General features: G+C 35.6%; 1 protein-coding gene across 2 annotated transcripts in view; it reads left to right on the plus strand.

Annotated features, from left to right (window-relative positions):
- The window catches only part of LOC150095727 (P2X purinoceptor 4-like), a 196,231-nt gene that overhangs the window by 109,436 nt on the left and 66,008 nt on the right, over positions 1–20,787 (plus strand). For both annotated transcript variants that reach the window (XM_090410186.1, XM_090410185.1), the window contains exons 6-7: positions 1,965–2,054; positions 17,435–17,576. In XM_090410186.1, the coding sequence (XP_090266312.1) occupies positions 1,965–2,054; positions 17,435–17,576 (232 nt within the window). The remainder of the gene's footprint in view (positions 1–1,964; positions 2,055–17,434; positions 17,577–20,787) is intronic.

Genomic DNA, 20,787 nt, shown 5'->3' on the forward strand with positions numbered 1-20,787 from the left:
CCTTTTATCACATACACATCTCATCATACTGAGCCTTAAACACACTCAAACTCCTTGCAGACACCACACTCTCAGGCAAGGCATTCCAATCATTCACAACTCTGCATGAAACAAACCTGCCTCTCACTCCCCTACTCACACCTTCTTTATACAGTTTCCAGGGATGACCTCTGGTTCTCCCCTGATCTCCCACTATTCTCTGTAGAACTTCTCCACCATTGATCTTATAACAACCCCTTACCAACTTGTAGGTCTCTATCATATCTCCCCTCTTCCTCCTCTCCACCAGACTCTGCAAATTACATCTTCTCAATCTTTCCTCATACTCAACATTCCAGAGGTCAGAAATTACCTTAGTCAGTCACCTTTAGACCCTTTCCAACATCTCTTCATCCTTCTGAAAATCCAGTGACCAAATGTGGGCACAATAGTCCATGTGTGGCCTAATCAAAACCTTATAAAACAGAACAAGAATCTCCCTACTTCTACACATCAGTGTCCTCCACATTATTCCCAGAAGCTTTGTGTTGTCTTCACAATTTTGGCAATGTGTCCCCTAAATTTTAGATCCTTATCCACTATCACCCCCAATATACGGTAAACAATTGGTGTACATGCGTGCTAAAGGATATTTTCCCTTTAGCACGCATGTGCTACTTATTACTTATTGCTTATTACTTATTGCTTATTACTTATTGCTACTTATTACTACATGCAGGATATGGGCAGACACAAATTTAACAAAGATAAAATTTGAATTTTAAGTCGCGGGGTGAAAAATATATGAAAAGATAAAGGGTTACTACAATTTGTATACCGTGATTTTATCGAAACTGCGTTGTATAAGTACCGTGTTGAACAAGGGTTGCTACAATTTGTAGACCGCATTGTCTAAGTACTGCGTCATATGAGGGTTACCTGTACCTGATTATTATAGGACTGTCATTTTTTTTTTAAATAATTGGGAATTTTACTGACAATATGTTGTCCTATTAATGCTATAATGGTGCTTTTTGAAAGTAATTTTTTAATTATAATTTTATATTGTGATCCATTATCAATGTAGTAAGGATGCCTCTGATAGTAGGTCAAAATTTTGCAGCTAATAAATTTATTTCATGTAAGTTTAAGTTTCCATCCTTAATTTTTCTAAGTATGTCAACTTACATACCTATATTAAAACATCTATCCTTGGATTTTGTAACCTCAATTTGAGAATAAGTTGGTTAGCTTTATGCCTATAAGTTGAAAGTTTTTCCACTTGGTTATATTATAAATTAAAGATGCCAAGATATAATAATATTAGTTTCATCCTTTATCCAAGGAAAAGCAAACAATGTTTGTGCATGAAATAACTTCATGACAAAACAACTTGTATATAGAGACTAATGACTTCACATCAGTTGCCTTAGTTTTTTTAGTTGCCTGTCTCTGAGTGGAGCCTGCTAAGGGTTCCTCTTCATTGGGCCTGTTTCTGAGTGGGACCTCCACTGAGTAAAATGATCCTTTGGGCCACTTGCTGAGTTTGGAGTGAACTGGGGGATCACCTGAGTTTTTGGAGACTTACCTTCATTTATCTAGTGAAACCAGTCTGGATAGTGGTCCTTCCTGTAATGGACAGCATTATACATGTCTGTAAGGATATGTGCTTTGCATTATGGGATACTATAGGCAGTCGATGTGTGATCATTAGCCTCTGTATACTACTTCTATTACCTCTTGAGTTTATAAGACTTTTTTTTTTTAATAACAGACAAAATATTTTAATAACAGAAAATAATATTCATAGCATGGATATTAATTTGCCTTGTTTAGTTAAGAAATATGAACATTTCATCTGAAGCACATGGCCTTTAATAATTTCAAATGACTGTAATTGTTTTGAAAATATGAGTGCAAAGTGTTTTTTAAATTACTCTTTTAGTTATTTGAATAACAGACTGAAATAGTATTTTTATTTACAGGAAAAATCATAAACCTCTCTTCTCACAAACAAAAGGTTTTACGGTTCTGATTAAAAATTATGTTGAATTTCCAGGATTCAAGATACAAAGGTAATATACAAAGGTGAAAAAAAGAAAAAATCTGGAATTCATTTTAGAAATTATGGACTTGACAACCATGCTATAAATAACTCTTTTAATTTCCCGATGTTTCGATCTTCATATTAAGATCATCATCTGGAGCATATACAAATATACAGGACAAGCTGAGTTATATTACATACAGTAAGCTAGAGAAACAATGATTTGACCACAGGTTATTCTATCACAGGCTGGCCCACCCTGGAGTGTACCATATTTATTGCACCTGTAATATACCATATATATAGGAGAAACAGGACGCACAATTCCTCTCAGACAAAAAGAACATAAACGACACATTAAATATAAGCATTATGGTGAAGCTGGCCTTTCTGATCATGCCCTTGAACATTTTACACAGAATTGACTGGAAAAGCACTAGTTGTCTACATCACACCAAAACATTGCATGAATGCAAATTTAAGGAAACCTGTGAGATTATTATCAACCATCCCAATCTGAACAGTGATGATAGTCTAAAAATCCCAAACATATGGAAGGCACATATTCAGCCAACGGAACCTTCCTCTCTAAGAGTAACTATAAACAGGACTATAGATAATGCAGGATCCTAAATCAAAAATAACAATTGTAATGCTAAAAATAGGACATCATTGTTACTGAAAGAAAACTATCTGTAAGAAAGAATGTTTATTCATGTTATCATAAATAGAATTTAGCTTGATGTAATTTCTAAATAATTAAAATTTTTTTTTTTTCACTAGAGGTCATACTAGTAGAATAACCTGTGATCAGATCATTGTTTCTCTAGCTTACTATATGTAATATAACTCAGCTTGTCCTGTATATTTGTATATGCTCCAGATGATGATCTTAATATGAAGATCAAAACGTCGGGAAATTAAAAGAGTTATAACATGGTTGTAAAGTCCATAATTTCTAAAATGAATTCCGATCACCATGCAACACTAAAAGAAAAAAAAAATCAGATTTTTTCTTTTTTTCTCTTTTTTAAAATATAGAATAGCATGAAAGAAAATTAAAGACACCAAATTATATTATTATTATTATTATGTGACACCTCCAAGGAGTCCAAAGACTCATCGAGGGAGGGCATCTACTTCACAACTCTGTCTCCACCACTCAAATCCATCAACAATAATGAACTGCGACTACCATCATCATCATCATCTACATTAATGCCAATGCAACAATAGAACATGAAAAATCATAACAAGTGAATCAAGATTTTTCAGAAATGTTCCGTATGCTTATATGAGGAACGATCAAATCAACCTTGATAATTAGCTGGCCTGGTTGGCCCAGTGATTAATATATCTGCTCTCCAACCAACAGGTCACAGGTTCAAATCTAGCCATGGATGTCTATGATGGCTTTCAGTCAGGAGATTTCATTGTCTAATATGACACAGTTTTCTTGCTTACTGGAGACCTGAAGTGGCTCAAAAATTCTGTTTGATCTCTAGAACAGAGTTTCTAGGCCATGTAAAAAATAAATACAAAATATATATATATATATAAAGAATAATTATAATCCTTAATCCATCCAAAGCATAAAAGCACATTAAGAATAAGAAGGCTAAAATAGCATGTTGTACTACCCACCAAGGGTACATCCTAGAAAGGATAAAGATAACAAATGCAGACAGGTAATCAATGTGACATTTACTTCATGATTCAGTTTTTGCACCTCTCCCCCCTCAGTAATTTCATGAATGCTATTTAAACATGAAAACTGCATTTTAAAGTGAGTAAACACCTCATCTAAATAGCTCACCCATGCTTTACAACTTTTTGTAGGTGGGAGTCACATTAAAAAATAAATAAATAAAATTTGAAAATAAAAACTTTTTACCAGGATCTATTATATCCATACAAAGTAAGATGACTTTTGTTAGTTCTTTTTGCACATTTTGCTAAGATATCCTCTTCATATATTTACAAAAAATCATTCTCAAGTGATATATAAAATTTATACTTTTCAGATGATCAGTAATTATTTGGACTTTCCATCCCATGTCTCTGTTTGGACTATGTACTATATTAGCACACGCACATACATATCGGTTAATTCGTTTTTTTACTTGTTGTTTGTTTTTTTCTGCTACTGTATGAGCTTTCATTAGAGCAGATGCATTGATCTTATCAACACATTTGTGCTTTATTTTACACCAACTTTTTCTTCATCCCCTTGCCCTCAATTCACTTGTATTCAACTTGTGCTCGGCACACTTGCTCTGCTCACCATGCATCAGGTCCTTTACAATGATTGTAATTAAAATATTTCCAATTTGTAAGGACATAAACATGCTGCACCTCTGGATGCAGTAGGGACAAAAACTTCAATTTCCTGATTATTTTCCAGGATTGTTGTCAAATTCCAATCATCATCTTGTTCAGCCCAACAATCAAGCAGCTCACGGCTCCAACTAAGATCATAGAAGTTGTCCATCTGACCTGTGTACACTGTAACACAAAGAACATGCTGACTAACCAAACACGATCTCCATTTAATTGTATATGTAGTTTAATTGTATAAGTATATATGTAATTGTATATACTGTATATGTAGTTAATTGTATATGTAATTGATATATAGTCCATTTAATTGTATATAATTTATCATCATCATTAATTTCCTGATATGTATCCTCAAGGGGTATTCAAGTTACTATGACATGATTAAGTTTACATTATTATTAATCTCCTATCCACATTTCTCCAAATTAGTCTTTTACTTGTGAGCACTTCAATATTGTCAATATCTAACATCTCATCCTTCTAAGGCACTTCTGACTTAATTGATCCACCTAGACTTTGGTCTCACTCTGGGTCTCTTTCCTGCCATCTTGGCATCAAACACTGTTTTGTTAACCTTCCTCACACATTCTATTTAAGTGGCCATATCACCTTAGATTAGCTCTGCAGATGCATTCTTGAATGCTAATAATGTCAAGTTCCTTTCTAATATCTTCTTTTTTAATATGATTCTATTGATGCCATCAGTTCACTCCAATAATTTTTCATAGAACCCTCATTATCTATGGTCTCTAGTCTTTAATCAGGTGCTTTATTTCTAACCCAATTCAGCTGGCTACCCACCTTACCAGCTTTGCTTATTCTGTTGTCTATTTCCAGATTTAACCTGCTAAAAACTGTGCCTAAGTAGCTGCAATATTTTGCTTGTTCTATAGGATTTCCATTCAGAATACTGCTGAAGTTTTCTATGCTCCTGCCTATTTTCATAGTTTTGATCTTTTTATCTAATTTTCATGCCAAATTTGTTACAGCTGTTATTTAATCTAGTTAGAGAATCCTGGAAACTTGCACTAGATATGTTTAGGAGTACATCATCTGCATGAAAAGAAAAAGCTGGCCTGGCTGGCCAAGTGGTTAGCGTATCCTCTTTCCAGCCAAAAGGCTGCGGGTTCGAATCCCGCCATAGGCATGGATGTTTGTGATTGTCTGTGGAAAAACTAGTGGCGGTGGTGGTCGGTGTTAGATGGCATTGGTGTAGTTGTGAGTAGTTATAGTTGGTGGATTGAGTGGTGGAGAGAGAGTTGTAGAACAGTTGCCTTCGCTTGATGAGTCTATGGACTCCCTGGAGCTATCAAATAATAATAATAAAGCAAAGAGCTAAGTTGACATCTTCAGTTTTGATAATCAGGTTGAATACCACTTTCTTTTATAATGTGATCCATAAATATGATGAACAGAAGCGGAGATAAAGTGCATTCTTGTCTTACCCCTGATTTTACATCAAACCTTCTTCCTGTATTTTCTTCAATTCTAACTGCTGACTTACAACTTAAATATAGACTATGTACTGTTTTCTATAATCTTCAATTCCCCATACAATTGAAGTGTTTTTAAAAGCTTTTCTCTGGTACTTTGTCATATGCCTTTTCCAGATCTGCAAAACTTAAGTACATATTCTTGTCATGTTCTCATAATTTGTGTTAATTTCAGATTTTCATAGTTTAATTATTTAATTATTTTGACATCCTCTATTTGTCTTGAAGTCCTTTATTTACCTGGAACACTTAGTAGAAAAATTCCTCTTTAATTCTCACATTTTTCATAGATGGGTACCATGAGAGCTCTACTTCAGTCATTGGGAATTCAACTTTCTGACCAGGCCTTCTAAATTATGCTGTGTAGCCACCACAAAACTTTTATACCTTCATATTTAAGCATTTCTGGTCAAATTTCATCTACTCTTACTCCAGCTTCCTTTCTACATTTCAATTTTTTGATGACTTTTTCTATCTCAAGTATTGATATATACTCCTCTTTGCATTCTTCTTGAAAAAATTCTAGTACATTCTGTCACTTCTTGGTTCATTTAACAGTCTTGCAAAGTAATTATTTCCAGATATCTATGATATCCTTATATTCAATTTTCATGTCACCTTTATCATCTTTGATTCCTTACAGTTCACCACTGAGAATCCAGGTTTGGTTCTTGTTTTTAATTTGTTTAATTTTTTCTTCAATGATGTTTGTATAGTCGATTCTACAATATACCTGTAAAAGTTGTACTCTTTCTCCATTTCTAAGTTTTATCATCAATAGTCACCAGAACATTTTGTTACCTTCCTGATATTTATTTTCCATACTCTTACCAAAGTCTTCTAATGACTTTTGTTTAGCTACTTTTACACATAACTTTGCTCTCTTAAATTTTTTCTCTGTACTCTTTTAGGGCATCTGCAAACTTATTTGCTAGAAACTTTTGGGGGTGCTTTCTTCTTTTCCAGTACTGCTTCTTTAATGTCTTGTGTCCACCTTGGTGTTCTTATTTTTCTATCCTTGCATACAATTTCATCACATATCCTCCTCCCCTAGCTGAATCAATAAATGTCTTCTTTAGAGTTTGCCACTGAAACTCCAAGGTTTGGTTCTTGTTTTTGATTGGCTTCATTTTTACATCATCATCATCAGAGCTGTCGCTAGATTACATTGCGTCCTGAGGAAAGCAAGTAAATATCGCCCCTGATGGATTATAAGACAAAAATATAAGAAAATTTCCAATTATTATTTTGTTTTTATTACAAGAGAAACATTAATGCAAAATGATTACATAATAATATTAATTAAATGTTTGCTGTACAGTTATCGCACAATAAAACTGCTTATAAACTCATCTAAATTTAAATTATAAGCTATGTCCGTCTCTATCGATATACAGGGTGTTTCAAAGAGAATGTCCCGATTTTCATGAAATTTCAACGAAAATCGGGACATTCTCTTTGGAACACCATGTAGTTGCTAGACCAACCAATCTTTCTTAGGTCATTGCTGTTTGCAATTAATTTTTCATTAATTTAAGCTTGAAAAACTTCTTTCCGCACTTGCTATGGCACCTATTGCAATGTGGCTGAACAAACGCTCTTATTAAGCCGTGCCCTGAGACTATGCTACACCCTGTTGACAGTACTGATCATCATCATCAAATTCCTGATATGTATCCTCAAGGAGTACAGGATATGATAGTACTACATGAAAAATTACATCATTACTAACTTCCTATCTACAATTTTCCTCCAAATCAATCTGTTACCTGCCAAGACTCCAACATTATCAGATCTTATATTTCTGTCTTCTAAGACAATTTTTACTGTATCAATCCATCTATATCTTGGTCTTCCTCTGGGTCTTTTTCCTGCCAACCTGGCAGAGAACACTTCTTTAGCTAATCTTTCCTTTTCCATTCTATTTAAGTGATACCACCCGAGATTAGCTCTGCTAATACATTCCTGCATGCTAACAACGTTAAGTTCTTTCCTCGTTTTTAATATGATATTGCCACTAATGCCATCTGTTCATGCCTCTAATCTTTCTCAGGACTCTCATATCTGTGGTCTCTAGTCCTTGGTCAAGTGTTTTATTTCTAACCCAGCTCTCAGATCCATAAGTTAAAATTGGTTAGAACATTGTCTTACAGCTAATTTAGTGTTTTGACTAATTTCTCTCTTTTTCCATATAAATTTATTCAATTGACTTCCTACACACCAGCTTTATTGATTCTGTTGTCTATTTCCATATTTAATTTACCATCTTGACTAAAAATTGTACCTAAGTAGCTGAAATGTTCTACTTGTCTTACAGGTTCTCCATTCACAATGCAGTTGATATTTTCAATGCTTCTGCCTATATTCATTGCATTTGACTTGTTACTGCTGACCTTCATACCAAATCTCTTACAACAGTTATTCAATTTAGTCACAGATTCTTGTAGACTTGTACTGGATTTATTTAGAAGTATCACAACATCTGCATAAAGTAAAGAGCTGAAATTTATATCTTCAATTTTGATATCAGATTTAATGCCCCTTTCCTTCATAATGTGATATATTAGATAAGAAATAACAGAGGGGATAATGTACATCCTTGTCTGACACTAGATTTAACATAAAACTATCTTGCTGTACATCTTTCAATTCTAACTGCTGATTTACAACTCAAATATAGACTAGTATTGCTCAATATAATGTCCCATTGACACCATATAACTGTAACATATTGAGTAGCTTCTCTCTAGGCACCTTGTCCATATGCCTTTTCCACACCTACAAAACATAAATACAGATCTTTGTTATTATTATTATTATTATTATTTGACACCTCCAGGGAGTCCAAAGACTCATCAAGGGAGAGTGTGCCAACAGCATCGAACGATTGGCCCCCTTCCAACTACTAACCGCACTCAAACTTACTTAACTGAGCCATTAGTAGCAGAGGCTCTACCGATTGACCAACCTTTGCCGGCATATATTCCCATGAGTTCTCAACTATTTGTCATAATGTGAAAATCTGATCCTGACAGCCTCTATTTGGCTTGAATCCAGCTTGTTCTTCACCAAGCTTTCCTTCCACAATCCTTCTTAACCATTTCTCAAGTATACTTGCATAAATCTTACCAGGAATGCATTCAGTTCTATTTCCCTTTTTATATATGCATACTATGAGAGTTCTATTCCAATCATCTGGAATTCGTCCCTCTGTCCAAGCATTCTGAACTATGCAGTGCAGCCACTGTAAGACTTTTATATCTCCATACTTAAGCATTTCTGGTCAATTCATTTCTGACTTCACGTTTTTCTTCAATGATATTTGTATAGTCGATTCTACAATTTACCTGTAAAAGTTGCTCAACTTTAATTCACTTTAAAACTTTCTGACATACTGTTGTTTTCAGTCTGGTATCCATTTTTATCCTGCTTAGTACTAAGTAATGGTACTTAGTACTATGCAGATTCCAAATTCAGATACTTTGTACAGTCTTATATCCTGAACCAGCATGGTGATATCACTATTAACAATGACATGGTCGATGAGGTATTTATTTCTTGTGTATTCTCTCCATGTTGACTTGTGCACATCTTTATGTTGAAACATAGTGTTAGTGATGACTAGTCTGTGTCCTGAGTAGAAGTCCAGCAAATACTTACTATTATTATTAACTTTGATTTTTTCTCCAAATTTTCCCAAAACGTTCCTATATGCCTGCTGGGATTCATTTACTACTCTGCCATTCAGATCTCCATCAAGGACCACTTTATCCATTTTCTTTATGCCAGCTGCCTGTTCTAATGACTCAAAAAATTCCTCCAATTCTTACTTAGAAGAACCTTCTGTGGAACCATAGGCACAAATAAATTTCACTGTCCATTTCCCCATTTTGAAGTTTGTTTGTATAACTCTACTTGAAACTGCTTTCTAATCAAGAAGTTTATCTTCATGTTTGGTGCTGAATGCTTTTGCTCTCCCTTCCTTTCCTTGATCATTATTGCCCCAAAATAATATCCTATTATTATTTAGTAAGATCTCACCTGTTTTTGTCTTCTTTGTCTCAATAATACCAATTATGTCCACATAGTACTTTTCCATTTCTTCTGCAAGTTTCATTTTCTTTCCATTATTACTCCTTATATTGATGGTTCCTATCTTCAGTTTGTCTGATGATTGGTTTATTCTCCTTCTTCTAGATGTTGAGTTAGAGCGTGTTCCAGTATCTGACTTTTCACCATTCACCCTGGTTCCCTGGCAAAAAATAGCAGGGGCCTTGTTTAATGATGCCCCTTCTGGCATGAAATCTGATCATGATGTATAATCATATGCATTTGTGGTTTAAGGCAATAGAAAGTACAATTTGGTCAGCTAAATCCAAATTACTAGGCTTTCCTCATTCATTCAGTGTCCAGTAGATACCTACTTACGAGGTGCACACGTGAAGTTGAGAATTGGACATTAGGTCAGAAGCCCCAGTCTGTTATCTGCATTCCAAAAAGGTGATATGGGATCTTCTGCCAGTTATTTGGCTTTGATCCTTAAGCAACCTCATATATAATTTATAGTAAGTATAATTTAATTCTTTTTCTTCTTAGACTGCCTCTTGAAATGAACTAAGCAGGTTGAATACATTCATAAGAAATGTTGCATTATTATTACCCAATTTGTGCCAAGGAAAAGATATGATACAAGTCAACACTGAGAAAATTATCCATCATGGCATACTAACAATTGGAATAACAGTCTATGCTAACACTGCAGACACTTATCTGTTGAATTTAGAAACATATAAAACTGTGGTACGCTTCATAATGCAGCCTACCACAACCCTAGATGCATCAAGATGCTCCAAATAACTCATAATAGTGCAGTGGTGAGATGGTACCTAATACTTACTTTACTCCACTCTTTATTGAATATACATAAAATTCTAAGCATATAATTTTACTTAGATTCTAAGCAAATCTATACCTGACAATATAATTTTTATCAGGTTTAGATTTGCTTTTTCTCCCATGGCTATCCTTCTTTTAATTTATTTTCAAATTTATCATCATTTCTTATTTCAGACCCAAGTAAATCATAACTTTCAACAATCTCTGTTTTATCTTTCTCAATCATAAATTCATCTAAATTGCCAGAAGCCATCATGCTTGTTTTGCTGGTATTTAAATTAAGCCCAGCTTTGTTACTTTCCTTCTTAACCAATAGAATCAGCTGCTCCAGATCTTCCTTTATTTCTTCTATGAGGGTTGTATCATCAGCATATCTTAAATTATTTTACTGCGACTAATCTTAATTCTTGCTAGGTTTTTATCCAAGTTAGCCATTCTCATACTATATTCACTATAAATATTAAAAAGATAGGATGACAGTATACAACCCTGCTGCACCTCTTTTAACAACAATAATAACTGGAGCTGCATAATGCACCTGACCACAACTCTGGATGCAACAAGATGTTACAGTAACTCATAATAATCCAGTGATGAGTTGGAATATTCATTCCAACACTATCATAGCACACCCACATTAAAGAAAGGCTAGACAAGATTACCTAGGCGATTAAAGAGAAAATAACACATGCTGAAACATAAGTAGTAAATATAATCATACTTTATATATATATATAAACTAATTCTAGCTTTGAAGATAGTGAGATTATAATGCCACACTATGCATAATCTTATTATAATAACATCCATTCTGTTGGCTTAACTTATATTACTTATATAACCATCTTTCAGTTACTTAATTTTATTTTTTTATTATCTTGCTTTATCATTTTAGCTTTATCACAAGAGATCTGGGGGTGATGATTGATAGAAAACTGAAATTCAGGGAGCATATTGCAAAGGTGGTGAGGGTAACTCAGAGGATTGCTGCGATACTGAGAAGGACACTGGCCTGCAGAGATAAAAGAGTTATCATTCTGTTGTATAAGGCCCTGATCAGACCACACTTAGACTATTGTTCTCAGATTTGGTCCCCAGGATTTGAAGGGGATAAATTGACTGTGGAAAGGGTACAGAGGCGGATAACAAAAATAGTTTCAGGACTGTACAATATGAGTTATGAGGATCAACTGAGGGAATGTGGACTGCAGAGTTTGGTTAACAGAAGAAGGAGAGGTGATATGATCAAGACTTTTAAACTGTTGAAAGGCAGTTACAGGGTAGACATTGGAGAGTTCCTTCACTTGGTGGAACGGCAGGAGAGAGCGATGACAAAGGGCCATCCCTGGAAGTTACGAAAGGTAACTGTGCACAAGAGGGTGAGGAGTGGTTTCTTTGCATGGAGGCTGGTTGAACCTTGGAATGCATTGCCTGAGAAAGTGGTTGGAGTGGGAACAGTCAATAGATTCAAGGAGTGGTATGATAAACTTTGTATTTCCTAATAAAAACGACCTCCCATGATGAGTCTTTTGACTCCATGGAGGCCTGGATAATAATAATAATTTAAGCTATGTATGATTCTTTCATTTTGTCCTTTATGTGTGTGTGTGTGTGTGTGTAAATGTGAATTATTATACATATTTTGTTGTTATATATATATATGTAACTTACAATTGTAGGTATAAAATAAAAAATGTCCAATCATTAAACTGATGAGACTAGGGATCTTGGAGTGTTAATAGATAGGAAGTTTAAGTTCAGGGGCCATGTGGCAAAGATTGCAAATACAACTCAAAAGATAATTGCAGTGCTGAAGTGAGCATTCACATGCAAAGATAAGGATGTTATTTTGCCTCTTTACAAGGCCTTGATAAGACCTCACTTGGACTATTGTGCACAGGTCTGGTTTCCGTTGTGATTCTGATATATTGGAGAGAGTACAAAGGAGAGTGTTAAAAATGATATCAGGATTGTGGAATATGATTATGAAGACAGATTGAGAATATGATTATGAAGACAGATTGAGAATATGATTATGAAGCCAGATTGAGAATATGTAGACTGCAGATACTAGCAAACAGGAGAAAGGGGGGAGGTGATATGATTGAGACTTACAAACTTCTGAAAGGATCATACAGGATTTCATTTGATGGAATTTTTCAATTTATGGATGGTTAGGAAAGGGCGAGAGGGCATCCTTGGAAGCTGAGAATGAAGACTCCTAAGAAGGGGGCGAGGGCTAGATTTTTCTCTCAGAGGGTGGTGCGTGATTGGAATGGATCGCCATTGGATGTTGTGAGTGCAAGCAGTGTGAATGAATTCAAGAATAAGCATGATAGCTGGTGTGCATAGTATGTGGCCTTCCTCGATGAGTCTCTGACTCCCTGGAGGTCTCTCTTAATAATAATTATAATAACAATAATTAAAGAAAATTATTTTGATTGCATATTAAAAATGAAAGTACTCATAAAATAAAATAAATTAAAGTATTCAGCATTTTCTGCTGTGTGTTAACAATATATATATATATATATATATATATATATATATATATATATATATATATACACACACAATATATTATTGTTGTTGTTATTATTAAGAGATGCTTCTAGGGAGTCAGAAACTCATTGAGAGAGGCCACATATTACCTGCACCAGCTATCATACTTTTTGTTGAATTCATTCACATTACCTGCAATCACCTCCAGACTCAATCTATTCCAATCATGTACCACTTTATGAAAGAAAAATTTAGACTTTCATGGATGTCCTCTTGTCCTCTCTCCACCCTTTATAAAAAAGGAAAATTCCTTCTATCCTGTATCCTGTATGATCATTTCAGAAGTTTGAAAGTCTAAATCATATATCCCTCCTTCTCTTGTTTGCTAGTGTCTTCAGTCCACAAATTCTCAATCTGTCTTCGTAATCTGTAATCCTGATATCATCTTTAACACTCTCCTTTGCACTCCTTCCACTGTATCAACATCACCACAGAAACTAGAAGACCAAACCTGCTCACAGTAGTCGAAGTGAGGTAATATCAGGACCTGAAAAGAGTCAAAATAACTTCCTGGTCCTTACATGTCAAGATTAATTTCCACATTGCAATTATCCTCTGAATTGTATTTGCAATCTGCAATCTTTGCTATATGGCTCTTGCACTTCAAATTCCTATCTCCTAACATTCCAAGATCTCTAATCTGATCCGTTTCTTGTAGCATAATCTCACCAACATAATATAACATTGGATATCTCATTACACCAAAGTGCACGAATTTACGTTTACTAACATTAAACTGATAGCCATTTTCACATGCCCACAAATCCAGCTTATTCAAATTATTCTACAAGTACTGCATGCCTATTTTTGTATCATCAGCAAATAGCTGTATTATATTACTGTCAAATCCTTCCCAATGTCATTAATGTGAAGATTGCATAATATGGGCCAAGGACAGATCCTGTGGTATCCCACTGGTCACCTTAAATCATTGTTGTTGCTCACATTTAAATCTAAAACTCTTATTATATATATATATTTTTTTATGAATTTTCATTATATTTTGCAGATCTTCATAGAATATCTGTTTCTGATAATCATCATAATCTAATAATCGCTCGCTCTCTCTGCGTGCATGTGCGTGTGTGTGTGTATTCTGGTTGATATATAATTATATTCTTATGCTTGTTATATTAGTATTTCAACCTTTATTCCATTAGCTGCATTAGAGTTTTATACTCTGCTATATATTATTATAATTGCCAGCTGCTTTCTTGCTTTACTTTTTTAAATTTTATCTCTAATGCTGTGAACATTTTAGTGTTATAGTTTTTAGGTTTTTTTTTTTTTTTTCAGTTAATTCTTCTTTTCCTGTCAGTGATCTTATATTCCAGGTGTTTTCCTTACTCCATTCATGTATTTCCAAGTTGAGTTTCTCTCAGCATTTTGGTTTAATGTCCACTAGTAGCCTAAGCCAAATAGAAAATGCATTCTATTAGCTAAGTGTATTGATATAGTTGTTCTTACCCTAGGATCAACACTGGCTCTAGGTTTTTGCGGCTCCAAGAAAAATTTTTTAACCCTTCCTTTTTTATTGATTTTAGTATTTTGTTTTTACTTCAAAATGTGAAAAAATAAACAGGAAATTTGTATTTCATAAAATAAAAACTTTCTCTACTAATGTAGAGAAAGTGAAGGTGAGTTAGCCAATGTCATATGGCAGTAGCAGGGTTCCCCCCCCCTGGAAACGCAGGTTTTTCATCCTGCATACAGGTAAATTGGCCTTCAGAAAACATGCAATTTCAGAACAAAAATACAGGTTGGTGGTAGTGGTGGTGATGGCCAGTAGATGGCATTGATGATAGTTGTGTGTAGTAAGAGAATTAAGTAGTACTGGAGACAGATGTGTGGAGTAGAGTGCCCTCCCATGATGAGTCCTTGGAGGTGTCACATAATAATAATAATAATAATAATAATGTAGTCATGTTATTTTAATATAATCACCTTTACAAAATTACAGTATTGAAGATTTAAAAAAAAAAATTCATTGTTGTTTTTTTTTCTATATTGATGGAATGCTGCATTTGGAAACTTGCTATCCTGTGCATGTGTTTAGTTGACCCTGCTTAGTATGGTCTCCTTCTTGAAGTATGCATTTCCAGTATGCCTCACTTGCACTGCTTATTCACCTCCATACCACAATGAGATACATATAGGAATAGTGGAGGAATAATAATAATAATGGCAGGTTTTTTTTTCCACTAGGATTTTTCAGAATGGTTATTATTATTACGTGACACCTCTAAGGTGTCCAAAGACTCATCGAGGAAGGGCACCTACTCTACAACTCTCCCTCTCCACCACTCAATCCATCAACTACAGCAAACCGCATCATTTACACCAATGCTATCTACTGCCCACCACCACTAGTATTTCATAGACAATCACAAACATCCCTGTCCATGGCAGGTTTTGAACCTTCAGCCTTTTGGCTGGAAAGTGGATACATTTTAATACTAGAGGGATAGGGCAGGATCAGGGTTTAGAGGTGCAAGAGGAGAGTGTGTTCCAAATACTGAATACTCTGGATACCAATAAAGCTGTTGGACTGGATGGTATTTCACCACGGGTTTTGAGAGAATGTGCTAAAAAACTGACAGCTCCTTTGACCTGGCTTTTCAATAAAAGTCTGGCTGAAGGAAAGGTACCCAGAGAGTGGAAAGAAGGTAAGATACTGACACTGCATAAGGGCAGTAGCAGACTAGAAGTGTCTAATTATAGGCCTGTTTGTGTGTCATCAGTAGTTATTAAGGTCTTGGAGAAATTGGTGAGGGACTATATATAATGTTGGGTAGATGAGGTTAATGTTATCTGTGAGAATTAACATGGATTTGTTAAGGGGCGCTCTTGCTTTAGTAATATGATTGTCTTTTATAATAAAGTGATAAGAGCAGTTGATGAAGGAAGGGCATATACTGTCATTTTTTTGGATTTTGCAAAGGCGTTTGGGGTAGCACATGATAAGCTGATATTTAAGTTGCAGCACATGGGTTTAAATGTCAGGTTAGTCAAATGGATTCAGGATTGGCTGACTGATAGGTATCAGAGAGTTGTGTATGATGGGGCAATATCAAGGAAGCAGAAGGTTACAAGTGGGATTCCACAGGGCTCAGTACTGGCACCTGTATTGTTCAATCTTTATATCAATGATATTGTCAATGGATTGCAAGGGGACATTCAGTTGTTTGCGGATGATGTGATGTTGGGAAGAGTTATCAGTAATAGTGCAGATGTAGCAGCCCTGCAAGAGGATTTGAATAAACTAGACAGATGGGCAAATAAATGGGGGGGGGGGGTGGCAGTTCAATGCAGCAAAATGAGGTTTGGGATCCATCGATGGGAGGATGCGTACTCGATTGGAGGAGCTGTACTGGAGGAGGTAGGGGAGACAAGAGATCTGGTGGTGAGGGTAACTCAGAGGATTGCTACAATACTGAGAAGGATGCTGACCTTCGGAGATAAAAGAGTTATCATTATTGTATAAGGTCCTAATCAGACCACACTTAGACTATTGTTCTCAGATTTGGTCCCCAGGATTTGAAGGGGATAAATTGACTGTGGAAAGGGTACAGAGGCGGATAACAAAGATAGTTTCAGGACTGTACAATATGAGTTATGAGGATCAACTGAGGGAATGTGGACTGCAGAGTTTGGTCAATAGAAGAAGGAGAGGTGATATGATCAAGACTTTTAAACTGTTGAAAGGCAGTTACAGGGTAGACATTGGAGAGTTCCTTCACTTGGTGGAACGGCAGGAGAGAGCGATGACAAAGGGCCATCCCTGGAAGTTACGAAAGGAGGCTGTGCGCAAGAGGGTGAGGAGTGGTTTCTTTGCATGGAGGGTGGTTGAACCTTGGAATGCATTGCCTGAGAGAGTGGTTGGAGTGGGAACGGTCAATGGGTTCAAGGAGTGTATGATAAACTTTGAATTTCCTAAAAACGACCTCCCATGATGAGTCTTTTGACTACATGGAGGACTGGATGATAATAATAATAATTAACCACTCGGGAAACCGGACCAGCTATATAATCATAGTAGTAATAAATTAATTTTAACATGTGATGCTTTAATATTTTTATTCAGGGAAGAGTTTAATTTTGAATTTTATATATTTAGGCAGAATCTGCTAGACACATCTAATAAGTCATATTTGGGTAGTTGTCGTTATAATCGGATAACTGATCCGCAGTGTCCTGTTTTCAATCTTGAAGATATAGTCCATGGAGCACAGGAGAATTACAATAGATTAGCTACAAAAGTATGTGTTAATTTATTTGAATAGATTAATTTTAGTTACATGTCAAGTTATATTTATCTCTGACATTTGAATGTCATTATTTTACACATAGTCCAGTTATTATATCAAGCATTAAAATTGTACACTGCAATTGTACATCTCAGTCATATCAGCTCTCCTCCTCCTATCTACCAAACTTTGTAATCCACATTCCCTCAGTGTATCCTCATAACTAACATTGTACAGTCCTAATATCATCTTTGTTATCCCCCCTCTCCACTCTTTCCAAGTTAAAATATCCCCTTCAAATCCTGGAGACTAGAACTCAGTACAGTAGTCCAGAAGTGGAAAAATCAGGCTTTATACAATGGAATTACAATGCTTTTATCTCTGCTGATCAGTGTCCTACTCAGTATTGCAGCAATCATCTGGGTTATTAACCTTCACCACTTTTGCAATACTCCCTGAATTTCAGAATTCTCTTAATCATCACCCCAAGATCCCTTTTCTCCCACACCTCCTCCAGTTCAGTTCCTCCAAAAGAGTATGCAGCCTCCCATCAATATATGCAAACTTCAAGACTTTACATTTAGCTGAATTAAACAGAAATCCCCAATTATTTTCCTATCTGCCCATTTCATTCAAATTCTCTTGACAGACTACCACATCTGCACTATCACTAACAACCCTTCCCAGCTTCATATCATCTGCAAACAACTGAATATTCCCCTAATTGCAGCAAACACAGATAAAACTAGAACAAATCTATATTGCAGGATTTTGAATAGAAACCTATATGCATTTTGTATATAAATCATGAAAAACTACCCTGAATAACACTGTGCATGAAATGTGAAATTATTGAAGGTTATTAGCAGTGGTGCAATGTTGTGTCTTTTCAGAAGGATTTGAATAAGTTGGGAAAAGGGCAAAGGAATTGGGAATATATCAGTTTAATGCAGCTAGTACAAATTTTTGCAATTTCAGATTCATAAATGGGACGCTGCATATCTGGCTAGACTTAGATTGGAAGAGATAAGGTAAGGTAAGGGATCATGGAAAAAAGGTATTTACCAGATAGAAACAAGGGAGATTATCAAAGATTGGAACAAATAGAAAGGACAGAGACTATTTAAGAAAGTTGTATAAATAGTCAACAAGAGAATGAGAACTAGTTTTCTTGCATGGAATGCATTGCCTGAAAGGCTCTTTTATTGATGATGATGAAAGATAAAGAATACCAGTTTAGAAAAGGCTTCAAAATTATTATTAATATCACATCATCATCATCTGACCTCCATGGAGTTAGACTCATTGTGGGAGGTACACACTGTGGGAGGCACACAATTCTAATCCAATCGTGCCTTAAACTGACTCAATGTGTCTACATTTACAATACATTCAGGCAATGCATTCTACTCACTGACCACTCTTCATGCAAAGAATCTGCTCACACCCTTCTTATACAGTTTCCAGTGATAGCCTCTTGTTTTACCCCTTCTCCCATTCTATGAAAAATCTCTTCCATGTCAACCTGATAACAACCCCTGACTAGCTTATATGTCTTAATCATATCTCCCCTCCCCTCTTCATACTATTCACGAGGCATAGCAACTTACATTCTCTCAATCTGTCCTCATACTCCACATTCCAAAGACCACTGACCACTTTTGTGAATCTTCTCTGGACCCTTTCCAACATCCTCATCACCATGAAAACCCAGTGATCAAGTCTGTGCACAAAAATCCATATAAGGCCTTATACAATGTATCATAACCTCTCTATTTATGCATGTCAGGGTTCCTCCACATCATTGCCATTATCCGATGTGACATCGTCACAACTTGTGCAATGTGGTCCCTGAATTTCATGTCCTTGTCCACCATCACTCCTAAATCTCCCATCTCCTCTACTTCCTTTATAATTTCCCCACAAAGTGTATACTGTTCATCCCATCGTTGCTTACCAAATCTCAAAACCTTACACTTTGCAACATTGAATTAACAGTTTCACTTACCTGCCCATTCATGCAATCTGTTCAAGTCCTGCTGTAAGGCATCTGCTTGACTCTGCATTGCTCTCCACAATTTTGCATCATCTACATACAGCTGCATATCTCTAGATAAGCCCATCCCAATATCATTCACATTCAAATTGAACAACAATAGTCCCAAAACTGATTTTGCAAAGCCTTTGCAAAATCCAAGTACACCACTATATATGCATCTCCCTTTTCCAAGGTATTTGTCACCTTGTTATAGTATATAAGTTACATAAGTACATAAATTACTGCTCAATTTCACCAGCATCTGCAGATCTTTGTGTTATCTTCTTCTTCTTATTGTGCTGTCTTCTATCGAAGGTCAGCGACCATCTTGGCGAACAAACTGCGCTCTTGTGCTAATCTGAGCAGTTGTGCACTGCTCTTTCCTGTCCATGTCTTGATGTTGTCAAACCATGATATTCTTTTTCTTCCTCTAGTTCCTTTGCCACCAATTCTTCCTATCAAAATAGTATGTAGAAGTTGGTATTTGCTGTTTCTCATGTTGTGGCCAAGATACGATGTTTTTCGTTTCTTGATTATTTGTACAAGATGTTTAGCTTTGCCAATGGATTTTAAGACATCTTCATTGGTAATTTTTTCTGTCCATGATATCTTTAGCATTCTTCTGTATAGACACATCTCAAAGGCTTCAATTTTCTTGATGGTTGTCGCCTTCAATGTCCATGTTTCAACTCCATAGAGCAGAATAGACCACACGTAGCATTTCAGCATTCGGCATCTGACTTCCATGTTTAGGTCTTTATTGCAGAATAGTGTACTCATTTTCATGAAGGACTGCTGTGCAACTTCAATCCGTGTCCTTATATCTATTTCTGGATCCCACCATTCATTAAGCCAGCAACCAAGATATTTATATCTTGACACTTGATCAATATTTTTCCCATTGAGTGTCAGTTTCATTGATGAGGCTGGATGTTTGCTGATGATCATGTATTTTGTCTTGTTGATTTTTATATTTATTCCCATTCTTTGGCTTTCTATGTATTACTCTGTCAATGAGTTTTTGGAGATCCATAATATTATCTGCAATTAGCACGGTGTCATCTGCATATCGAAGGTTGTTAACAATCTTTCCATTTATTGTGATTCCCTCTGAACATTCTTCCAATGCTTTTTTAAAGATTACCTCTGCATATATGTTGAACAGGAGTGGTGAGAGCACACATC

This window comes from Typopeltis vanoorti, chromosome 20, assembly GCF_054136105.1.
Source record: "Typopeltis vanoorti isolate ZY-2024b chromosome 20, IOZ_Tvanoo_1.0, whole genome shotgun sequence".
NCBI classification, from domain to species: domain Eukaryota; kingdom Metazoa; phylum Arthropoda; class Arachnida; order Uropygi; family Thelyphonidae; genus Typopeltis; species Typopeltis vanoorti.